This window comes from Embiotoca jacksoni, unplaced genomic scaffold (genome assembly GCF_022577435.1).
Source record: "Embiotoca jacksoni isolate LCO1_2020_lvr unplaced genomic scaffold, fEmbJac1.0.p SCAF_14, whole genome shotgun sequence".
NCBI classification, from domain to species: Eukaryota; Metazoa; Chordata; class Actinopteri; family Embiotocidae; genus Embiotoca; species Embiotoca jacksoni.
The window spans coordinates 9,595,001-9,620,469 of NW_027185274.1; the positions used below are offsets into that span (position 1 = coordinate 9,595,001).

General features: G+C 41.4%; 1 protein-coding gene across 2 annotated transcripts in view; it reads left to right on the plus strand.

Moving 5' to 3' along the window:
* si (sucrase-isomaltase) overlaps nt 1–25,469 on the plus strand; it is a 67,671-nt gene that overhangs the window by 34,819 nt on the left and 7,383 nt on the right. For both annotated transcript variants that reach the window (XM_069147884.1, XM_069147883.1), the window contains exons 23-45: nt 116–165; nt 640–831; nt 2,418–2,567; nt 2,677–2,883; nt 3,081–3,235; nt 4,685–4,853; nt 7,583–7,679; nt 8,426–8,538; nt 8,919–9,044; nt 11,168–11,296; nt 11,463–11,579; nt 11,692–11,754; nt 11,921–12,037; nt 12,135–12,225; nt 12,319–12,457; nt 13,507–13,640; nt 13,820–13,854; nt 14,884–15,000; nt 21,459–21,607; nt 22,412–22,496; nt 22,680–22,736; nt 23,499–23,623; nt 24,208–24,296. In XM_069147884.1, coding sequence (XP_069003985.1) covers nt 116–165; nt 640–831; nt 2,418–2,567; nt 2,677–2,883; nt 3,081–3,235; nt 4,685–4,853; nt 7,583–7,679; nt 8,426–8,538; nt 8,919–9,044; nt 11,168–11,296; nt 11,463–11,579; nt 11,692–11,754; nt 11,921–12,037; nt 12,135–12,225; nt 12,319–12,457; nt 13,507–13,640; nt 13,820–13,854; nt 14,884–15,000; nt 21,459–21,607; nt 22,412–22,496; nt 22,680–22,736; nt 23,499–23,623; nt 24,208–24,296 — 2,706 coding nt within the window. The remainder of the gene's footprint in view (nt 1–115; nt 166–639; nt 832–2,417; nt 2,568–2,676; nt 2,884–3,080; nt 3,236–4,684; nt 4,854–7,582; nt 7,680–8,425; nt 8,539–8,918; nt 9,045–11,167; nt 11,297–11,462; nt 11,580–11,691; nt 11,755–11,920; nt 12,038–12,134; nt 12,226–12,318; nt 12,458–13,506; nt 13,641–13,819; nt 13,855–14,883; nt 15,001–21,458; nt 21,608–22,411; nt 22,497–22,679; nt 22,737–23,498; nt 23,624–24,207; nt 24,297–25,469) is intronic.

Here is a 25,469-nt window from a genome sequence, read left to right on the forward strand (position 1 = left end):
AGTCAGCTCACTCGCATTAACAAACAGAGGTCAGTCACTCTGCTGCGTTACTGTGCATGAGTTGTGTTAAACTGCTGTTACAAACATTAACAACTGCATCTCCTTCCTTCTACAGAAACGGTTAAGAATGGCAAATACATCCACTACAAGTTCTCCGTTATCAGTGTAAGTTTCCCTCACATGTACCTACACCAACTCTCCAAATCCAGCCCACATATTCCTTCTGATCTGAGCTCAAGTTCAAAGTTCAAAACCAGTGGAGACTTTTGGCTTTTCCCAGTCCAAATCACCAAGTGTGATTGATCTGTGTTGGGCAGCTAAAGCTTTGTTGGATCAAGTACCGCACGTTCTTGCTGTACACTGCTCTGAGGATTGCCTTGCATGTTTAATGCACTGTATGCGGGTGATGTTCCTCCTGCAAATTAGCATTACCCTCGAGTTTATAAGCCAGTTGATTCGCCGGTACTGGATGTAAGCTGTGACTGTGAATCTATTATAAAAAAAAAAAAAAAAAAAAACGTAGTTTATGTTGCAGGATACAAATTTAGCAATAATATTTTAGCAATTTAATTTTGATAGCTTGCAGGACATTTAAAGCAGTCAAATTAGGAATGTGGTTGTGTCTCCGCTGCTGTTTAGGGAATGCTGACAATGCAAGTGACCCATGCTGGCTACAGCGACCCGAACAAGATCCAGTTTGAGAACATCACTGTCCTCGGGGTGCCGCATCCTCCCCTGTCCGTCTCTGTGACTCATGTTGTCACTGGAACTGGTGGAAACACTACATCCTCATTGCCGACTGCCAACATACAGTACGATCAAGCCAAGGAGGTAAACGCACACATTCTCATAGATATTGTCACACTCAAATGTGAACTTTATAAAGTATAATATTAAGGTTTTTGCTTGTAGTGATGAACCTACAAACTATTATCACTTCATTCTACAGTTCTCCTTAGCTGTACAAAGTCCCTTTATGATCTTTCAGCTCATTATTTTTGTTATATATCCCATAACTCCGCTGTTTTGGTTGATTCTCTCCTCAGTTAAAGCTTTTTGTCAGTAGAAAAGTTGCGATGAGCCCACTTGGACCAAACAGCAGACACGCTTTGTGACAAGCTAGTGTAAACGCAAATCATTTAGCAACAAGGGACTCAGACTTGATGGACGCCAGGCTTATATTCATCCATCGACCAGCAATACTAATGCTGCATAATGAATTGGTGTTTGCTGGTCATGTAAATAAGTTGACCGTTTTCCAACAGATTTGCCATATCAACTTTGTAATATGGTATCAACTATTAGAATGAAGCCGACGACATTTGACGATGTCAGATTGTTTAAGCAATCTATTGTTTGCGGGTTGTATTGCAAGCTCAGAATAAATATAGAGTAATAACGGGGAGGGTGGGGGGGGGGTCCAGAAAGGTGTGAAGTCGCACTGTGGAGATCTGTTTTGTGTGCTCAAGTATTCTTGCGTGAGCGCGCATGTGTCTGCAGTTGCGCTGGTGTTGCTCCCCAAGGTCTCACTGGTCGCACACACACAAGCATGCACTCATACAGTGAATCTCGGTTGTAATCTGTTCCGGGGGGGGTGAAGGGTAAATGTGCTATTAAACCTAAACTGTGGCTTATCGTGTCCATCAGTCTTAGTGCACCTAGTTTGGGCCTTGAATATAGCTCAGCTGACAAAACAGCATTAGTTCCATTGAAGTGTACTTCACCATACCCGAGTGATATTGGCTGCCTGTTCTTATTCCATCTTTGGGACTTGATTACATTTTTACCAAGTGCCTGCTTACTAGATAGCGTTACTGCCTTCTATATTATTCAGCGTGTCTGTGTTAAGTGTCTCCCTTAAAGTCCATGTGCCTTTTTTTTTTTTTTTTGTCTTTCCTTCCTTTCTCCTCATCCTTGTTTTCCACCCTTGCTTCCCTCCCTGTTCAATTTCTGGATGTATCCCTCCGCCAGCCCCTGCCTTTGCAGTCTTCTTTCTAAAAATAACTTTTTGTGCGGTTGTGTATCCTGTGTAATGCATTTAACACAAAAGACTCTATGAAGCATTATTCCAAGATAAAAGGCTCCATTGAAAAATGACTGATGAAGATCACAGAAGTCAGCTCACCAGCGGAGAAAGGCATCAGATGGTGACTGCAGTGACTAGAGTGAAAAGGGCTCCCCGAGATTTGTCGTGAGAATGACTCATTAAGGAAATTAACAGCTGCCTCTTAATCGATAGCACATGCAACATCAAGCGCACATTCTGTCTCAAGGAGGCATGTCTGCGCTTGCTTGCATGAGGAGATAGTTCACTCACAGACGACTTGTGATGAATGCCCTCGTGTTGTTTTCCTTGTGTTAATAATCACCACATTCTTCAAACGTTTATCCTCCCCAACACCTCGTCACATACGTAGGTTCTGTTCCTGCATGGCATCGCCTTGAGCCTGGGGGAGACCTACGCAGTGCAGTGGGGGGACGGAGCTGAGGCTTACCAACGCTTCAACTGCCATCCAGAGGATGATGCAGATGAGGCTAAGTGCAAGGCCAGGGGCTGCATCTGGGAGGTGAGGACGGACTTACTCGGATGCTGTTCACATGCACAAATACACGTGATTCTATACATTATTCCCGTAATCTGAAAGTTGCTCAGTTTCCCTTTGTTTCCCTGCTCAGCGCACTGCCATTGAACATGCCCCATGGTGCTACTATCCGAAAGATTATGGTTACACTCTTACAAAAAACGAAGAAACCAGCTCAGGCATGACACTGGACATCGCTCGGAACAAGAAGTACAGGAGCAGTGGTCGTCCAGATTCACCAGACATTGACACACTCCGTGTCCAGATTCATTATCACAGCAGTGATATGCTGCAGTTCAAGGTGAGGGTGTTTATTCTTTGTGCTGGTCGTGGTGCATTCATCTATTTATATTTCCTCTGTCTCAGTGTTTTTCCCCTATGCTCCCTCTCTGGCTATTTTTCTTTCTTTTTTTTTTTTTTTCAAAGCACCCATCCTAGGTGCCTGCCCCACATAAAAACACACACACACACACACACTGACAACCTCTCCATGTCTAGATGTGGGACCCGGCCACCGATCGCTATGAGGTACCAGTGCCACTGTCAGTGCCTGCTACTCCTGAGGTGGATGAGAACAAGAGGCTTTACAAGGTCGAAGTCACCAACAACCCGTTCGGCATCCAGGTCATAAGGAAAAGCTCAGGAACCAAGATGTGAGTATTTCAGTTGTACAAGTGGTTCAGGGGTGCTGAACCTGAAGCTGTTGATTCTATGTTCAAGTTTCCCGTTCTGTGAGGTTTAGATTCATTACAGTTTACTTCAGCCCCACTTCACCAGAAAACGACAACACGAGCAAAGGAGGAAGTCAGGTGACATAATGAAGACATAAATAAATAAAGAGTGACAAAGTCTGTGTGGGGAAGAGGTTGAGGGGGACTGGATGGATAAAATCAATCTAACTTTTGGTGCCTAAACCTTCGTAAACTGCAGCTTCAAAACATTATGCATATGTAAATTGCTCTTACCGTGACAATGAATATTTGTCATTTTGGCATAAGAGCTTTTCCGTTTTTTTAGGTATGAGGAGATGGTAGCCCTACAGGGGGCGCCATAAACACTCATACGTATTGTTGTGGGAGTCAGTAGACATAAAACGGTTTTGTTGTTTCGACCCCACTTGAGGATGTGTTGTTTTTTGGGGGTGGGAGAGGTATTGTTCATCTTTTTTTCGGAATAAAATAAAGTGTGTTAATGCGGTTTACTTCCCATATTCAAAAACAAACTGCCATCCACTACAAACATGCAGGACACCAAAAAAAACGACAGCTCTGATGAAATGTACCATCTCAGCAGTGCAGGTACTTGTTTCATGGCTTGGCTCAGTCAACTCCCATAATATTCATCATCACATTTTGGCTGTAATCTCTGCTGTGTTTCGGGTTATCACACTTTCTTTTGGCCTTTAACTTTGTGTTATACATTCCTGTCCTGGCCGGGTAGATATTAAAAAGGTCATGTTAATCGCTTCTGGTTAGATGAAGCTTTAATGAATAAATAAATAATATGGTGTCATAATCATTAATATAAATGAAAATTCATCCAATTTGTTTTCACTAGAAATCTATTCTCACTTTCCCTTAAACTGGCCCCTTCAGGGAGATGATTCACCAGGCAATTTTGGGTAATATAGATTCTCCTATTAACAAGCAATAAAGTCAGACATGGCATAAAATTTCTATTCAACTGTTTTCAGGCGAGAAACTCTTTTCTTCCTGTGAGATTAAAGTAACAATGCTGAGTCAACTCCTCTGGTATTGTTACCTAATCAGATATGCTCAGGAAAGTTGCCCAGTGTCTCAGTGCCTAAAGTAGTTCCCTCTTGTTCAGCAGTCATGATGATGTCACACAAAGAAGCAGAGTATTGGAGTCTATTCAAAGCATATCTCAACGCAAGGGTGACATTATTTTGTAGTTAAGCCGTCCGTGTTTTTTAAAAGTGTCAGCTGAAATTTTACTAATTAAAATTTATGAAGTATGTTGAAGGGGTGCCTGCAGTTCTTATGGGACATTATGCTTATTTCTGTCAACATTTTGTGAATAACTCCCTTTGACAATAATTCCCTCTCCCTCTCCCTGATTTAATCCTCTGTCACGTTTCTCAGTTGGGACTCCTCCGTGCCAGATTTGACCTTCTCAGACATGTTCATCCAAGTGTCGACTCTGCTGTCATCACGGTTTGTCTACGGCTTTGGGGAGACAGAGCATCCCACCTACAAGCACAACCTCAACTATCACACCTGGGGTATGTTCTCCAAGGACCAGCCTCCTGGTGTAAGTATTACACAAGGGCACGTAGTGCAACATCACAAATGTGCATACATGTACAAAATCAATACAGCTATATTCTCTTTCACTTCTGCTGTTGATGCACAAAAGATACCATCTACTTGAAGTGTTGTTTGTTGGGTAACAATTTCAATTCACAAACTTTTGACAGTGAATCAAAGCAACACCTGATTTACTCCTTTTTAAGCTTTGACATGTTCTATCGAGACCCATGCTGTGCTCGTTATGGCATATATATAATAGAGCACCCAGCAGTCAACCTCTCGAGACTGCAGAGGCGACTTGTAAACGACCGTCCTCCTCAATATGTAAACTTGTCTTTCTGTCATTCGTGTCACATTGATGTGTTTCTGTTGATATGAGCGGCGGTTATAGAGGGTCATCATGTTTTCCCTGACCATGTCAAGGCCAGACAGGATGAGGTTTCCACCTGTATCAGCATTATCAAGTGGAATTGCTGAGCTGTCAAGACAGCTCCACAGGGTTCAGACAAATGTTATGGGACCCCTCAGAGAGCGAGGAAATGAACGTTAGGAGGGGGGAGAAAAGAAGGAAAAGGAAGAGAGGAGAAAAGTAAGGAAACAAATATAGACTAACAGAACAGACACCGGCTACCATTAGGTGTTAGTGGACAAGCTAATGACCTTTCTCCTTCTTGAGCCACGTCTATCACACCATGTAGCTGGGCCACAAGAAAACACGCACGCACGCACACACGCAACAAGAAAAGCCATCTAAAGGAAAATGACAGCGACCGAGCCAGTCCTCAGAGCCCTTGTATTACAGTTTAACAACTTCTTATGAAGTGCAGGAGGCTGATAGAGTGTGGCATGCCCATGAGTTTTGGTTGCAGGATGGTGACATTTGAAAGTGGCAGATCTCCTGTCCCCGGCCACCTTCCTGTCTGCTCCTCTTCGCCCAGTCTGCCTAGTTCCATCCTCATCTAAAGCTTTGAGGACGAGACGGGAACCCTCTAAATCCACACTAGTGCCGGGTGGTGTAACAGTTTATTCAGTGTACCAGCTACTTTATGTTATCTATTTTTAATAAACCGCAATAACCAGAGCAGTGTTTAAAATGTTTCAATACCCATTCATTGGGTATTGCACTGCACAGCTCATAGAACTGCAATGACAATCAAGTATCTATGATTGTGCTGCATTGCTGCATGTCATAGACTCATTGAGTGGGTGTATCGACCTCGATTAATGTGTTGCTCTTACTAACGGTTGTAACTTCATAACAAAACAAATAACCCACAACTGCCTCTCTCGCTCAAACACCACAGCAAGCACATTTGTAAAATTAATAATTGTACAATATGTTTACTGACATGTCTCTGCTGAATGGCATGTTGGGTACACCGGCGCGCTAGCCAGTTAGCATAACAGTCCATTAGCAGCAGCGAGAGACTCCATTGCTACAGTACGTTGAAGAAAGGGAAAGAGCGATGGCGAATACGGAGAGACCGAAGATGCAAAAGAAGAACTTGTACCAAAAAAGAGCAGCTGTGTCTGCTGTTTGGCAGTTTTAGGTTTAAAAAAAAAAAAAAAAAAAAAATCAGCCGTAGACCAAAACACTATGTGTTGTAAAGTTTGGCGAGCCACTGTTGTGCCGAAGCCATCAAACGGTGAAACGGCTAAGTCAAAGGGTTGGACACCTGCGATACTTTCTTGAGGAAAAGCAAGCAGGGGATCAGCATTACAAACACAATAACAATCTATCTGTACAGGGACACGGGCTCGTGTACGTCAGTCCAGAAAAAATGAGGTCAGAGCAATGACTAAAAGACAATATTGGAGATAAGCCATGTGTAGTTACCAAATGGTCGTTGTGCTTCAGTTTCCTGCCCTTCAGCACGGTACATATTGAGATGAGAGTTGTTACTCCTTAAGAGCCACAAGAGGGAGCAGTACTCGTCAGGTGGAAACAAAGCCGTAGTGCTACGAGAAAGGCTGTGTATTTGTCACAATACCAAGTCAAGAAGGAAAATATGAATTCGTTATTCAAGTGTGGAATATATACAATAGAGAAAGCCATTGTAAACCTATACAAAGGCCCAGTATTTCAAAAAAAAAAGGAAAAAAACAAAACATTTATGACATCGGTATAAGTCTGATATAAACTTTTGGTGATACTGCCCAGCACTACCGTCCACACTCATTTGCACTAGAACAATATATTGTTCTATATGCATAATTACTTTAGTACACTATTATATGTACATACATGCATCAATATTAGTTTTTGACAAAGCACCAAAAGCTCTTTGGTGTTGAGGATGGTAATGCCGTCTGTACTACAAGTAAGCCTTCCTGGTTTTGTTGAAGCAACATAGTTTAAAACCCCAACAGTGAGCTGGGAGAGATTTTGGGGGGGGGGGGGGGGGGTTGGGTCCACAACTGGGTCCATTTCACTAGTACAGGAAGTCTATCTTTAAAACATGTTCTAGTTAGTGCACATTAATTTGCATAGAAGATGGGTGTAGGGAACACGTTTGGGGGAAACTATTCAACACTGACGGCGCTGGGAGCAGCGTTGTTGTCATACCTGTAACTACAATGAGCCATGTACTGTCAGGTGCAAAGGAAAGTGCTCATTAGGCAACACGATGGTGCACAAGCCAACATTGATACAAAGCACACACACACACACATCACACCGGCCATTTCACACTCTGCCTTCGAGGCTCACTTTGCGTCTCTCTTCTACAGTACAAGATGAACTGCTACGGAGTGCATCCCTTCTACATGGGCCTTGAGAACACGGCAGATGCACACGGTGTGCTGCTGCTGAACAGCAATGCCATGGGTGAGAGAAATACTCGTGTACACGAAGTCACACGGATGCTTGTGCATACACACATTTTGCCAGTACGTTCACGATATGGAAGGGGCCACCAACCACTTCCCCACGTACACACAGTCACACTCAATTACATATGCAGAGAGAATTTATGAATTAATAAGCGAAGCCATTTCCCATGTTTTGAGCACATGTCCTTTGACGGCAAGGCCGACATGGAGCCAGCATAATGCAGTTAGCTCTTTCTACTCGTCCCCAATTTTGTATATTTGCATATGAAGCTGTATTGCATGCTCTCAAACTCAGACAAATGAACATACACACATACTGTTGTATCCGTATATCACTCCCTTGGAAAGACAGGAGTTTCTCATTCTGTACCATTGTCACCACAGCTCACCAGATCAAAAACTATTGTGTCATGTAGCGATAAGGTCTGAACCTCCTCTATAAAAGAGTGAAAAACATGTTTTAATGTATAACAACCAATTTAAATATTTTATTTCAGAAATCTTAAATTAATAGAAGCTCAAACTGAATATTCCATACTGTGCACTACTTACGGTATGCAAATCAAATATGTAAAGTGTTTTAGTTTATTGTTCTTCCAGTTTTTCCTCTCATCCCGCTCTGCTTGCTAACTCTTTAAACACAAAGGTGTACATTAAACAAACACACACAACACACACCCTTACATACCACTTCAAATGAATTATTTAGGAACATCAATGTCTTATTTGTTATGTGTCCAGACGTGACTTTCCAGCCAACTCCATCTTTAACGTACCGAACTGTGGGAGGCATCCTAGATTTCTACATGGTCCTGGGACCAAAGCCTGAGATGGTGGTGCAGCAGTACACTGCGGTAAGTCTTCTAAAACTTGTGGTTTGTTTGTTTGTGTGTGTGTGTGTGTGTGTGTGTGTGTGTGTGTGTGTGTGTGTGTTTGTGTGTGTGTGTGTGTGTGTGTGTGTGTGTGTGTGTGTGTGTGTGTGTGTGTGTGTGTGTGTGTGTGTGCGTGCGTGTGTGTGTGTGTTTTGTGTCTGGCCCTAGGCCGCTGTTGATGGACTGCAGCAGCTGGGAGTTCCTCGCTTCATTGCGCGCTCTCATTTAGCCAATCTAAACACACATACACACGCACAAGCAATCAAACAAACACTTTGTGGACGCTGTTCCGTTTTCCTGCAAAACAACTTTCTTCCTGTGCTGAACTGTTCTGACTTCCTTGTTTGTTTTCTTCTTAACAGCTGATTGGACGACCTGTTCTACCTGCCTATTGGTCCCTTGGGTTCCAGCTCTGTCGCTACGGTTATGCCAATGACACGGAAATAGAAAGTCTCTACAACGACATGAGGACAGCTGCTATACCCTATGTAAGTTCCTGCACAAATACTTTTTTTTTTTTTTTTTTGAGACGTCTGAATTTGAAGTAAGACCAGCACAAGCCACAACAGTATCGATTGCCATACCTGTGGCAGAAAATAATATCGACTTGCAAAGTTTGTAGGTGTGCTCAGACTCATTATCCTGCTGCAGTAGAAATCTTTCTCTGCAAAGATGCAAACTAGAGGATGTAGCATTTCTCTGAGGAACGGAGCAGGGCTTCTCCTTGGTCAGGGTGTAGTCAGTACAGTGCAGGTGTCCAACTCCACCGTCAGCAAAACACCACCAGACTTGTATAATCCATGTTTCACTGTGGGTTTGATAGAGTGCAACATCGCGCTCTCTTCTGTTTCTCTCTTTAGACACACTGTTCTGTTATTGCCACCAGTCTAAAACATGGCTTCATCAGTAAATTGGACTATTTTACAATCATCTATTGTGAAGTGCTGATGTGTTTTAGCCCATCTCAAGCATTAGGCGTGTTTAAACACCGCTGATGTCCTCTGAGACCACTACTCTTTCTGATTGGAGTCTTGACTGCCGTGTTTCCCACAATCACAATGTTACTTAGCAAACAATATTCTGTTGGAAACTTGAGATGAAGCCCTATTTATCACAAGGGAGCTGCAAGTCGATTTACATCGAGATCATATGCTTCAATGAAAGGGAAACAACACAAGAAAATCTGAACTTTTGTACAAAGGAGTTAATATGGTTAATGCTCCAAATATGCTGAAATATATTTCTTTCTTTTCTTCATTTTACATGTCAAATGTTACTAAATCCACAAACTTCTTTCTGATTATCTGCAGTTTTAAACGAAAATAGGACAGATTTTATATGTGGTCTCAGACTTTTAGATCCCACTGTCGATACTCAATATCACACATAGTATCTACAGTGACAGAATATTACAGCACACAATACTGATCCTGCCCACAAACATCTGGTCCAATTACTTCCTAGCGCGTTTGCCTGCTTTTGCTGAGACACTGATTTCATTCAGTCAGTGCCTCGGCACAAGGAATAATTTCATTGGCCTCGTCTGAACAAATGCAATCTGAAAGCTTCTTCTTGTCCACTGTAGGCTGCAGAGTACAGTAACATGCACTCAGTGGAATAGACTGAGCTAAAGCCAACATAATATCTGCCCATATTTTACAATATAAATATTGTATGCGCACAAAAACTAAATTAGATAAGAGTAGTTATTGGGATGAAGCAAAAGGGAAACACTGACATTGTGGATTACATTGGAAACATCCAGTTTATCCTAACTAAATGTGACCTATAATTTCATTTGAAATCCAATCCATTGTAGGTTTCAGTCTCTAGATGGATACTTCTCCCTCACACTGAAATCTGGGGTTCACATTCAGATGAACGTTTGGCCAAACAGCTCAAGGAACCAAGTTTAACAAAGTCTAGCGAAAAAATATATTATTCATACATGAAAACATGTATGTCTTATCATAGAAAGATGCCCCACTTGGGAAAACAGACCAGAATCCCATCGTCTTCATCGTGCAGAACAAACCATACGAATTTTCACCTATAACCAAGTAACCCTGAGACTATGCTTTCACAAAGCCCAAACCTGCAAAGGAGCTGAACCCAAAACCAAAGAATATCGTGTATCATTTACTGGAATAAAAAATTGCTGAAAATACAGCTCCTTAAAAAGGCTACACATCAACTAGCTTTACAGAGAAGCCAACTTTAAACTCACACAGACACACCTGGCAACCAAAGCAGATGAAGTGTTGCTCTCATTGTAGGAATTAGGAGCCGGACACAAATATAAGTCCAACGTTCCCTATATCCTGTGTAGAAACCTAGAGTGTTAATTTGAACTTGCCAGAGTCACATATTTATTAGCCGAAATCAGACATATTACACCACCTTAGCGAAACGAGCCATTTATTTTCTTGCCCTATTGACAAGAAACTTATAATTAAATTACTATTATCAAATGACATCCATTCATTCATTCAAACAATGCCTACTTGATGTTGATTGTATCCACTAACTTTGTAAAGTTCTGGGAGCCAAATCTGCAGTAAATTGTCAGTTTGACACCATTTCATTTGAGCTTGACTGTTGTCTGCTGCAGGATGTGCAGTACGCAGACATTGACTACATGGAACGCCAGCTGGACTTTGTCCTGGACCGAGACTTTAAAGGACTGCCTGCCCTGGTTGACAGTATGAGAGGAGAGGGCATGAGATTCATCTTCATTCTGGTAATGACAAGATCATGGAAACTATCGATTACAGTCACATGACTGGCAAGAATCAGCGACCACAGAGCGCATGTATATTGATGAAGTCTGAAGCATATATCTGCAAATGATGAATGTGACATTACTGTGTGTACAGTAACAACACACTGTGTGTATTTAATTCCAGGATCCAGCTATCTCAGGCAACGAGACAGTTAGTTATCCTGCCTTTGAGAGAGGCCAAGCAGCAGATATCTTCATCAAATGGCCCGAAAACCTCAGTAATGGCATCGTGTGGGGGAAGGTAAGGGGGAATGGATGGTCAAACTAAGTCAAACAATATTCAAGCATGTATTGGTAAAGAGAGATAAAAACAAAGAGACAAAGTGATAAGCTTTTGAACCTTTGTTCTGCAGGTCTGGCCCGATTACCCCCATGTCACTGTAAACGAATCTCTGGACTGGGAAACCCAAGTAGAGGTAATATTTTACATATCCACTACGCCAACACATAGCACTTCCTGGCTTCCAACATACTGAAGAATATGCCTGAACATTACAACTACCGATAGAAATGAATTAGTGCGCGAGGGCCATCGGTTTTTCAGCATTTCATTTCCTGATCACATTACTGCCTCATTTCCAGCTCTACAGGTCGTACGCCGCATTCCCAGACTTCTTCCAGTCTAAAACAGCCATATGGTGGCATCAAGAAATCAAGGATTTCTACGAAAATACCATGAAGTTTGATGGCATTTGGATTGTGAGTGTCCTGAAGGAGAAAACCAAAACACCCCGTTCACATTCCCCACTGATTCCACCTGATTCGTCATCACCTACACTCTTGTCTTCATTTGAAGGACATGAACGAACCTGCCAGTTTTGTCCACGGCACAGTTGGGGGGACCTGTCTTGGTAATCAACTTCTGGAATTCCCCCCATACATGCCATGTAAGACGCACACAATTGTATTTATTTTTCTTGCGTTATAATTTCAACATAAGGAGGGTGTCTTTAACTCAATCTACGTGTTTGTTGGTGAAGCCCTGGAGTTCAAACATCTTGGCTTAAAACACAAGACTCTGTGCATGAACAGCGAGCAGATACTCAGTGATGGAAAGAAAGTCAGACACTACGACGTCCACAACCTCTACGGCTGGTCCCACACTAAGCCCACCTACGAGTAAGTGAAGACCACGTTTGATTTGTGTGCCGTTTCACTATGTACATGGGTTTTTGAGTGTGCTCGTGTTTTCTCGCAAGCCAACTTCTGTATTGCTTTGGGTGGTGCGAGTCTGTATTATTTTGCACGTACATAAATATATCAGCTGTATATTTATCACCTTCTATTTAAACATAAGGTTGTGCAAAAGTATGAATGCTAAATATGTCAATGCAGATGACTAATGCACAAGTTTGAATGTATTTTTTTTTTCCAGATTCACACCATCTCCATTATGTTTGTAGGAGCTTGCAAGTTTGTGAAGTTCCCGGGATTTTTTTTTTAGCATTACATGTACTCGACAGAAACTCTGCTGAAGGCGTTACAGCAAAGGGAAAAAAAACTTCCAAAACAAAGTTTGCTTTATCAACAAAAATGACTCCTCATTTACAGTCAGTAGGGTTTTTCCACCTCTCCTCTCATCATCAAAACACTCCATGCCGATTCACCGAAATAAAACGGCCAAAACACTTGAAAGTAGCCAAATTAGAATATTGAACCTAATCTGGCAAAATCTGACCAAAAAAATGTCTGAACTCTGTGTCGGTGGGGAGATTATAGAACAGAAATATATCATTGCCGAAGCACTTAAAAGAAAATCCAGACATGCGAGACCGATAAATGATATATTTCCGCCAGAAATACGGCCTCATCAAGTCTTAATGATGATAATTGCCAATGTGAACGTGCATCGGTCCTTGTGGTATAATCGTGTTCTCACCACAGACAGGGAGGCCAGGCTGCAGAGATAGCTCCAGCAAAGCCTGGGGATGCTTGGGCTATGAGCCCAGTTGCTTTAGCTTAGGAGTTGTTTCATTTTATCACTGTTAATGATTCATGATTGGATTTGAACAATTACAATCAATAAGCTAATGCACTTGTGTAATTAATGGACTTTGTTAAAGAGGAAGAAGACACTTTTATATTCTGCTAGTTGCTAGGTTATGTATATGTCTGTGTATTATGTCTATGTGTTATACAATCCCCCTGAGTTTCTCTTCTCTGTGCAGTGCCCTGCTGGACGTGACAGGTAAAAGAGGCATAGTGGTGACCAGGTCCACTTACCCCTCCAGTGGAAAATGGGCTGGACATTGGCTGGGAGACAACTTCGCCGGATGGGACCAGCTCTTTAAATCCATTATAGGTACACATCCAATATGTTGTAATTATACTCTTTAGGAAAAAAAACATCTCCTAATATTTGATGGCAGTTTACAGTAATCTGACAAAAGTGGGGTTTTAGAAAAGGACGGTGTGATCTATCACACATGCTTGCAATCCGTGCAAGCATCCGTAACGTCCTATTTTCCGTTTGTTCTCCAGGTATGATGGAGTTCAGTCTGTTTGGCATCCCTTACGTAAGTATCATCATGTGATCTAGGTTTTGACAAGATGTAATCTTATTGATGTGACCTTGTCCTCTCTAAATAGATTACAGCAGCTTGACTGATGTTATTTTGCTTGTTTGACCCTCTGATCAAAGGACATCTTCAAACACAATGTGAAGCATGTCATTACAAGCATAACCCCAACCAAGAGGCCTTTAGCTCGTCTGTCACGACCTATAAAACCTTATTGGGTAGTCTTAACTGAAACATACGTTTCATACATTGTTGTCCCGGCCCTCTCTGTCTTTACTTGTTCCCCCATTTTCTTAGTATTAAATTCTTCCTCGCACTCGCATATCTTTCTTCTGTCATTTCTTGTCTTCTCAGTGTGTCTAATAATAATTATAATCTGACACCATATTGATCCTTATATGCAAAATCATTGGTATGCCCCCAGCCGAGCCACAGAGTCAAATATATAATGCACAAGGACACTTCAGAAACATGATGCTTGCAATAAAGGACACCGGCTTGTATGGTTGAAAGTAGAGGTCGACCGATTATCGGCCGGGCCGATTATCAGCACCAATATTTGTCATTTTTACGATTATCGGTATCTGTATTTTTTTTAAACCCAAAACACATTTTAAAATCACATATCAAACATTCTGCTGGTGCTTCAATAAAGGATTTCTTCATTTTAACAATAAATACCCCACATTGCAATATATCTTCATAATAAGATGAATAATGGCAGTATTTCTTTATTTAAAGTCATTTGAATTAAGTTCTGTGTTAGAATGTGTTATTCCAAATTTTGACGCAAAGATTTTCATTTTGTCCCGCAAATGTATATCTGTTCCAAATATCAGTTTATCGGTCTCCTTGATCACCAATAATCGGTATCGGCCCGGAAAAAGGCATATCGGTCGACCCCTAGTTAAAAGGTGTTTTTTGTAGTGACACCTGCCACCTGATGACCCCGTTTCTCGTTTCTGTCCATCTCCGTGTCCTCACACAGACACATAGTCCAAGACTCTTTGTGTCCCTCTCTTTCAGACCGGGGCCGACATATGCGGGTTCTTTAATGAAGCTGAGTACGAGATGTGTCTTCGCTGGATGCAGCTGGGGGCCTTCTATCCATTCTCGCGCAACCACAATGGCAAGGGTTTTCCGGTGAGTGAATAACAAAACAAACAAAAAAAAACATGTCCAGAAAGATGTACGGCGCTGATAACTCTTGTCCTTCCTTATTTATGGGTAGGGCTGCGTATCAAACTTTGTTACCATTATGGCACCGACCCAATTGCTCCGATACTATCTACTATAGAAAAATGTTCGGTACCAAATCATCGATACCTACTCCACGTATGTTTTTGTTTCAAAACACATAACTTTGCAACTTCTGCGCAGGAGTGAGTGTCATTAGCGAGCCAACATTTACCAAACATAAACTCATCCCATCCACGTAGATAAAATCAGTTTCAGCTAAATCCTCCATTAGAGCACCTTATTTAACACTTTGCAAAACGATTCTTTGGCCAGGTGCCACTAACTAAAGGCTTCTCTGTGTTCAGTCAGCTAGGAGACCACAGGAGCCGTAACTTACCCACCCCTACTTTTGTATATATTAATGTGAAATTAAATTCCTAATTATCAATTGGATGTACAAATGTTAGCACCTGTGAAAGTTTCGTTTTGTGGCTGTGCCCCAACACAACAGGTAAAGAGAGATGTTACTCTGATTCAGTGCTGGTAACTGAGGTATAGATCTTTCTTGTGGTCTGAGAAATACCTGTGGAAACACAGGAATCTTGGCATGCATTTTCTGATGTGCCTGTAGAATGTAATAAACAAAGATGACTTCTCCATTCGTCATTCTCCTACTGTCATAGCTGTAGTGGTGTTGTCATGTGGTAAAATAAGGTTACTCAGAAGTCCAAGAACAATTCTACTTAGTTCCTCAAACCACAAACTATGTTCTAAGAATATAAAAAGGAGAATTGTAAATGAACATGTCTTTATTAAATATTCACATTGTTGGATATAAACTCCTGTATAAACCTGTCAATTCCATTAAAACTGTGATACTGCGTATTCCTGGAAGGGAATCTCTTACAGCCCACTCTAATCCTGTGAGCTCTGCTTATTTAGACAACAACTACAGTACTTGCTACTAACCGCTGACTCCACTGGCCTTAAATGACACCACTCAAATCTGCTTTAGCTAGCATGCTCTTGTACTCTGAAAATATTGTGTCAACTTTTACGAACATAGTTTAAACATTTACCAACATCTACAAACTATTTTTGGCATAAATGCAAAATCAGTTCCTTTCCATTTCCTTCGCCATTTCTGTTTTAAGCTGCGTCTGACATACACACACACACACACAAACAAAAAGATAGACCTGTTTGGTGTGTAGTATCGGTGGCATTCATTCTAGCAGCGACCTTTAAGAGCGTTGAAACACATCTGAGAAATCCAATAACGCCCGTCCGGACATCGATCCCACCAGGCGAAATTTCTCTGCACTGGAGTCTGCAATACTAGACAGGACACAGTTGTGTGTGTGTGTGTGTGTGTGTGTGTGCGTGCGCATGTGTGTGTGCTTTTTAACGACATGGAGAGGGGATATAATTGAATTCTCAAGGTGATCTGGGCACCACTGCACACCACCTAACCTCCACTCCACACACACACACACACACACACACACACATTCACCCCATGATTCCAATCATTTAATAATGGCTTGCAAATGGGTGTTTAAACATGGGTAAAACTGACAGGGAAAAAGCACACGCATACACGGCAGGAGAGGGCGGCACAAAATGACAGTTTGAGAGGAAGAGATAAAGAAAGGGAGACAAAAAGTGAGAAGGATAGAGAGTGAATTAATGAGAGAAAAGTACTGGTGTTAATACTCAACAGAAGAAAAAGAGCAGACCGACTAAGAGTAAAAATACCAACAAGAAAATACAAAGAAAGGAATAGGGAGGGGAGGAGAAGTTCACGGGCTATGAGACGGAGAGAGGGAAAAATATAGGGGGTGAAACTGCTGGGGAATAAAACAAGATGGCAATTTAGCAAGTTTTGAAGTGGTGGTGACATGTGGTAGTAATAACGATGTGAGAGGCAGGACAGGGGTGAAAAAACAATTTACCGATTTTGAAACACACGCAGTCAAGTCAAAAAAGAGGAATGTGTGACAGGAGGGTGCTCTGCGAGAGGAGAGCAAAATGTCTGAACCAGCGGGAAGAAACGAGGGAAACTAAAACCAAGGTCAGCGACGTCCTTATGTCGTCTTTACTGTAAAAACGATGTATTTTTCTCCAGTCGGCCAAATAAAATCGCTATTCGTCAGACAGTTAGTGACTGTAACCTCCAGTCTGATTAACAAGGCATTTGACAACAAAGTATTAACATCACAAACCAGACGGGAGGGTACACAAGGTCAGAGAAAGTGGAGCGAGAGAGAGAGAACGAGAGAGGAGAGATTTTGCAGAGTCATTCCCGGAGCTCGGTCACGCCTAGTGTCTCTTTGCCCTCAAACAACTTCCAATGTTGACCTCGAGATAATTTCACTGCACCAGCAATGTACTGCACTGTCTACGGACACATCAGAACCACACTAATTAAAAAAAGATATATTCTCCGCCACGCCTCGTTTCGGCAGTCATATTGTAGTCGTGTATATTGCTATTCATCCAAAGGGACATATTATTGTGCCTCTAAATATATTTTATTTTTTTCTGATGTGATGTCTACAATGCAAAACAGGGACTCAAAGGTTTATTAGATGGGGCGAGAGAGCAGATTCCAGACAGATAAATGATGAGAAGTAGATGGGAGAAGGGCTGACAGTCAGATAAACTCATTTTTTTTCCAGTATGTGCGCAAACACAGGCCTATCTGGCTGCAACTCATGTGTGTGTCACAAGGCCCTTCGCCACTATAAATGTGGCTGTACATTAGGGGACTTCATAAGATGGATTTTCTGTCTGCTTCTCATTCTTCTCACATCTCTTCATCAATCCTCCTCTGGTTTTGCACAGATGAAAAGTCTACCTTGAGGCCCCAACAGACAGCGGTAAAACTGTCGAGTCATAAAAGAGTTGACTGACTATTAAAAAAAAGTCTCAACCAAGTTTTTTTTGGAGATTATCCTGCTGATAATACGACCTGTTACATAACAGAGACATCAAGAACAAAACATAAATGTCTGTATGCTGGACTAGTACTGATTAACTATAGAGTGCATATTTTAAGTGGTCTGTACACTATACCCTTAATTTACCGATGTCCACATCCTATGTATACAGTGTCACTGATTTAAGAGCTCACCAAAATAGATTTAAGGATGTGCTGGCAAAGAAATTGCCGACTTTGTGAAAGCGAAACCTAATTTGAAAGGCATATAATACCTTACCTTTACTAGCGCATGGGAAGATCTGACTACAATTACATGCGTGTATTCTATTTGTTCAATGTATTCTTACATGTTGCCCATTTTCATGACATGTATAACAGTATCTGTTTTATCCTTTCAACTGCAGCCCGGCGGTGTCAAACACACTGGGAAGCGAAGAAGAAACAAAAATAAAAACGTAATTGAAAGTCATAAATTGGCTTACTGCCACATCTTATAAGTACAAGACAAGGCTTTAGGGTTTCAGTCAGTCTCTGTGGTAGGATGATATCACTAAAAAACAGTGACAATGTCAAATCGCCGGGGAAAGCCGAAGAGGGTCGTCTCTGAACGCTTTGCCCTCCGCAGAACACTCTCTCACTCTCACTGATGTCATTTTTCCAAGACAAACTACATCAAAAATAAACAAAACAAACACATAGGAGGGTAGAATATTGACACTTCAAACACCTTTGAGCTATACTGTATGACAATCAATTAAGAAATTTAGATAATCCAAAATATAAGACGATTCAATATCAGTTCTCCGACTCTTTACACAGCTGTTAACAAAACTAGGTAAAGTTAGTTGAATGCTATAGATTAAAACAAAACAAAAAAAAAAAACTGCTAAATGTCTAAATGTAAAAGTCTGCCATTTGTTGGACTGTTTTTTTTTGTACCCGTTTGCTTCAAATTGTTCATTAGTACGTTTATTGCCAACAAAGTTTCTAAATCTTTGAGGACCAGCTCTCTACAAACATATACAGCATACAGTTTTGGTATTTCTTGAATTTGTTGTGACCTAATTAGAGGAACAACAACAACCATGTCCAGTGTTTTAAAGTAGCACGGCAATCTCCATACTGCATGTACCCACTGGCATATTAATCCAAATGTCCCCATAAAGCATTGTCCTTCTCAATTCATTGGCGCCTACTTGCTTAATAGGCTATTTCACCCCTGCGTTGTCTCTCTTCCAACTTCCCAGTTTGCACTGCTATGTTCTTTCAAACGACGGACCTACATGGACACAGACAATCAAATTTGAGAAAATATGTATTGGAAAATACCCAAACGCAGCTTGAGCTTTACACAACAAAACTGCTCAAAGACGCCCGTTAACTTCATTCTTTGTCTGGACTTCAGATTGAGTGGAAGAGCTTCACTGTCTCTGCCTTCTTTTAGCTAAACCTGTCCTCTCTCTAACTGTGAAAGCAACATTTGCTCATACTCATCTGTTCAGATTCATTCACAGCCCGCCACAGATCAATTCTGTCTCTTTTTTGTGTTTACACACACACACACACACACACACACACGCGCACACACACACACACACACGCTCAGAGGTTAGTATGATAATTACTTCCCAGTGACCACATCTGACATGGCACGAGGTTGCAAAAGGAGGGTTACTGAAAGGGGAGACAAGGACAACTCCTGGGTTTCCTGATAATTACCATCTTGTAAATTTCCTCAGAAAATTAAATGATAATCTGGTAAACTCCTTGGGTCATATGATAATGGGAATGTTCTGTATCCCTTCATGTGCTGTTAGACCTGTACTTAGTAACCACTGTGGAGCTTATAATTATTTCCAAAATATGACCAAGCTGAACTGCCATAAATGTCTGTCATTTTATTGCTCTCTGGTGATTTTTTTTCCTGATTAAATCATATAATTCTTATATTTCTTAAACTAAAAATCCCACACACTGCCAGCAGTGCGCACGCACGCAGTGTTGATGACTCGCTTCAGCAGAAAATCTTCATGGTTGTTTGTGTGCATGTGCGTACTTGACCAGACTGATTATTGTCCTCAAAACAGCTCCTGATAATGAGCAAACACTTTTAGATTGGCCCATACCTACAAAAATGACAATGTTTTTCATGTCCTCTATTTCTGTCTTTGTCTTTTCAGGAGATGTTAGTCTTGTTGCCAAATAAAATTAGATAAATGTCAGTAGTGCGGCGGAATAGTTTGCGCATCATTTATCAGTACAAATCCATACAGGCCAGTTTTGTATTTCTGGTATGCTACAAACTACAGCTAGTGTAACTGTCAGTCTATTTCAGTCCATTTATTTCACAGCAAAATCAACACCATTGACACACCACTGCCTCCACTGTATCGACTGAAAAAGTGAATCTATTAATTAAAATACTGAGCTCTTGTCTCTAGGTACATAACTAATTTCGGTCAGTGGATGTTGTATGTTGACTTTTTTTCCCAGAGAATTTGGATGTACGGTTTTCACCATGAAGTGTGCACATTCCTAACATGTAAAGGCATTGTGCATGGGGGCTCTATTAAAAGTTAAAGAGTTTTGATGGTGGTCACCAGATCTTAAGTGCATGGAAAGGAATCTGCCATAACCCAAGTAAAAATCTTGATCATTTTCTGTAACTATATTAGCAAGTGGGGATACACTCTACGACGAGCACGTCCGCTGTGTAGTCTTTTTACAGTGTGAAAGCTGTTCCTAGTAAGTAATGCTATCATGCTCTTTATTGGATTTGGGGAAGCTTACAATGTAGCAACTCCAGATAGTGTTGCTTTTGTTGAGCACATTGGTTCGTCCTTGTCTTGACAGCATTTTCTTGTGTGGCGTTAAATTGAAACGTAGTGTTAATAGTGTTTAAAAAAAAAAAAAAACAGCATGCAAGTAGCCAAACAATGTTATGTTTGGCTACTTGCACACCACACTGCAAAAGCAATGCTGTTTGTTTAGTTCTGTCATCTGCATTTATCATCAATGGTGAAAATGTTACCTTTGCCAGAGACATGCAGCTTTATGTGCAGTCTTTGAGCAAGATATCATGCAGTCCTAAAGTGCATTTGGCTGTCGAGGTACCTGAGGCCACTGATTAGGAAATCGTTTTTGCACCATTCATAAATCTGAACATTCATTCATTCTGAGAGCTAGGTCACAATATAACAGTCCCAAGACAAGTTTGGACTGATTAAATCTCATTGTTAAGTCAACTGCTTTGACCCTGCTTCTATACATTTCTCATTTGGAAAGCCTCAAGCGTTCACAAATGCACACAGAAGTTGCGGTGGGTTGTAATCAACAAACGTGTAAAATATCAGTCTATTCTGACAAATACTGACATCTAGAGTTAACAACAATTGTACCAGTTCATAAAAAAAACAATTGCTATTCCTCTTTATTTACCTGTCTGTAATTCCTATTTTTCAATTATTTTTCTGTTAAGAGACAAGATCCTGTTGCTTGGAATGACACCTTCGCTGAAGCATCCCGGGACGTCCTGAACATCCGTTACACCCTCCTGCCCTACCTGTACACGCTGATGTTTGAGGCACATACTAAAGGAAACACAGTTGTCAGACCACTCTTGCATGAGTAAGGACAGACACACAACACACCGTGATTATCATTTCTGCGAATATCATGGCCCTAACATTACATATCACATAATCAAATAGTGTGGTTATTACTAGCGAGGCTCTTTTATCCAGATCACTGCCGAGATAAACTGATGTCATACTACATTGCTTTTCATCAGCGTGCAGAATATCATTTGTGGTAGTTGCTGGTCTGAAAACCAATTTAGGAGGAGCTTTTATTTTAGTGCTTCAACACGTTTTCAGCCCCACTCAGTTTTAATGGCCACCTAATTTTCAACTAGTTGGACCATGTTACCACCAAGACGTCCCCTATTAGCTACAGATGTTAAGTGAAGGAAATAAAAGTCACGTTTATTTACATATCTGTACATTTTACAGTGAGGTAATCTAATTGGAGAAATTTGCTCAATACGACGGGGTAGTGACGGGGTAGAATAATTAGAAGTGTGTTCCCTGCCACAACAACTGTCATTAAAAAGTCCCTGGGCAAGGCACTTCTATACTAGCAAGACTGTGTAGAGGCCAATAGTTGAGGACTCTGATTTGCACTTGGCAGCTCCCAGATGTGAATGCGCAAAATGGTATGGGAAAATTACATATTTATTCATACTGGGGACTCAGATAAAGTCACAGATGGTATTTAAGGAGCTGGCAGGGTGAGTCTGGCAGCCTTTCGTCTTCTAACCATTGAATACTGAATGAGTACTTGAACAGTCGTCTGGGCTGAGGATGCGTGAGGGAGTGTTCATAACTTTGTTTGACAGTCAGGCCTAAAAGGTTTTGTGACGGTGTGTCACAGGTTTGTGGAGGACAAAATGACATGGGATATCTACAAACAATTCCTATGGGGGCCTGCCCTCCTAATCAGCCCTGCCCTTGACCAGGTATGAGCATACATACTGTATAAACACACAACTTTTTTTTCTCTTCCTCATTATTAATCAGTTATAAAGATATCACATATAAATATTCAGCCATCTGAAGAAAGGTTTGGTCAAGGTGCTCTGCCTGTATTTCTTTACCTTTTAGTTGCTCTCATTCTTGTTCACTGATTTTCTGACTGACAGGGAGCCAGGACCGTGGATGCCTATGTCCCGAATACACGCTGGTATGACTACCACACGGTGAGTCCCTGTCCATAAAAAAAACTATACAGCATGTACCACTGAAGATTAATGACAGCATCTATTACTGAAAGAGATAACCGCATCTGAGTGGCTGATTAGTGCACGCACAGTGTGGCTGTACTCTTTTTACATTTGTGCATCACATATTGTGCTAAAGACAAAAAGTAGTACATCTATGATGTGGCTCAAAAATAATTTTACAAAAACAACAAAACGAACTAAAACCACAAATACAAGAAGCTAAATATTAACAAGACAAATCTGTTTTTGACAACATCATTATGAAGTTGCAGCTTGACATTTTTTGAAAGCGCCTTAATGACAAAAACAAACTTGCTGTGTCTCCTTCTAGCTATGGGACTCCCCATCTGTTAGACAGCATCTTAAACCAAAACAGAATGTAAAAAATGTGAGACAACAGTTGAAATGGGGGCAATGGGAGGGTGGAGAGGAGTGGTTACCTACATTTAACTTGTCCCATCAACATACAAGGGTGTACAAGCTGTTAGAGACAGGACCAAGGACGAAGCAGAAAATACCGAAGGAAAGAAAAATGCAAATCAGTCCTTTGCGGTGTAATAAATTACTAAAATGTTTCAGATGTAGCCTTTATAGGTGTCACATATTTCACTTTGTGCTTTGTGATTTATCAGCACACACATTTCCTACAAAGGGCTCTCTGAAAGAAGTGAATTAAAGTTAATTTCCTGTAGTATTTCTAGTTCTTTAATAGCAGACAATTTTTGCTGCTTTCGTCAGGCCGAAGATGTTGGAGTCCGTGGCCAAACGGTTCCAATGCCAACACCCCTGGACAAAATCAACCTTCATATCAGAGGAGGGTATATTGTACCCTGTCAGAGACCAGAGAACAATACCTTTTACAGGTAAGTGCATAAAACCCAGGATTGACATTTAACAGGACACAGCTACTGGCCAGGATCCTGTGTGCACTGTGAAGTGTGGTTGTGTGTGTGGTTGTGTGTGGTTGTGGTTATGTGTGTGTGTGTGTGTGTGTGTGTGTGTGTGTGTGTGTGTGTGTGTGTGGTTGTGTGCACGCGCGTGTCTCGGTGACTGTGCAGTGCGACAGGCCGCTGCCGAGGTGAAGGAGTACATGCTGCTGCTGTTTTATTGTTTCAAAGAACTTGTTTTCTGCAAAGGGAGTCATTGGAACACTTCAACTATTATGACCGTTACGGTTTCACATTGCAGTCAGGTTGTCATTTCAAAACACAACTAATCAAAGTAAATGTCATCTGTATGATTGTCATTGTGTGTTAGAGCTACGCGTGAAAGTGGCTGTGAGAATGAGAAAGAGAGACAATCAGGCAGAGATGACTGTCCCAGCAAGCAGTGAGATCAGGTGGATCCCCCCAGCAGGAATGTTAATGTATTTGTTCTCAGCAGCAGGTATAAATAGACACTGTCCTTCAGCAATCTGTTATGTCCACCTCTGTCCCTTCTGTTTCAGTCGAAAGAATCCTTTAGGACTGATTGTTGCCCTGAGTGACAGAGGAGCTGCTCGAGGATCGTTCTTCTGGGACGACGGAGAAGGAATAAGTAAGTGAAAGGTCACTCTCGGCCGGCCACACACAACACACACGCGCACACGCACACACACACACACACACACACACACGCACACACACACGCACACACACACGCACACACACACAGAATAGCACATTTCACATTACTTATAGGTACTATGAAGTGATTATCCATTATAGTCATAATTCCCGGAAGAGTTAACACAGGCCATTGAACTCAGATGGACAAGATTATGTTTTCAAAAGTTAAAATATCAGGCAGTAGAGATGGCTAAATGAATGGACAGACAGATTGTCAGGCACAAAAGCGTTGCGTAATGACTAACACGTCAGCAGCACAGGCCTGCGCACGACAACGTAACCGTCGACGTCGTTGGTCAAACTGGAATCTCTCCACAGATGGATTGCTGTGAAATGTATGCAAACATTCATGATCCCCAGACGACTCTGGTGACCCTGCTTCTCCTACAGCGCTGCCACGAGGTTAACATCTGCCCTTTCACTCGTGGTTCTGAATTTCTTAACGACTTTTGGGTGGAAAGTACAAACATCCATGCGTCACCAACAATCATTTGCAGTAGTTCAAATTCGAAATTCGCCCAGTACTTTTAGTCTGCAATGAAATACGACGACAAGAAAGATGACAAACATTTCCATTAGCCTCATCTGTATGCGGTGTTAATTAGCTCATGCCAGCTAAAGTAGGGTGGTAAACATGGTAAACATTACGCTAAACATCAACATATCAGCGTTGTCATTAAGAGCCTGTTAATATGCTAATACTAGCATTTAGCACAAGGCACAACTGAGCATATGAAAAGCCTCACAGAACCACTGAGGCTGTGAACGTTTGGTCTTATTCATTGCAAATACTTGCAGAGTGAACTAAAAAAAAAAAAAAAAAAGTAATTTCCCAGAACACTTCTAAAAGCTGAGAATAGGGGGAAATGTTGATTTGACAATATGATCCCAGATTAGCTTTACTTCAGCTGTTCTGATCGGTGCACTATTAGAAAAGCCAGAGGCTCATAAGAAAGAACCGGACTGTTACCGCCAGCTGACAAATGTTGATGGATGACGGTGACCAAGTCGGTGTTCAAACACAAAAACAAACAAAAAAAACAAAAAAAAACGTCTACGGTTGCGTTTATTAATGCTGAAAATTCCTGACTTTGTGTGTTTA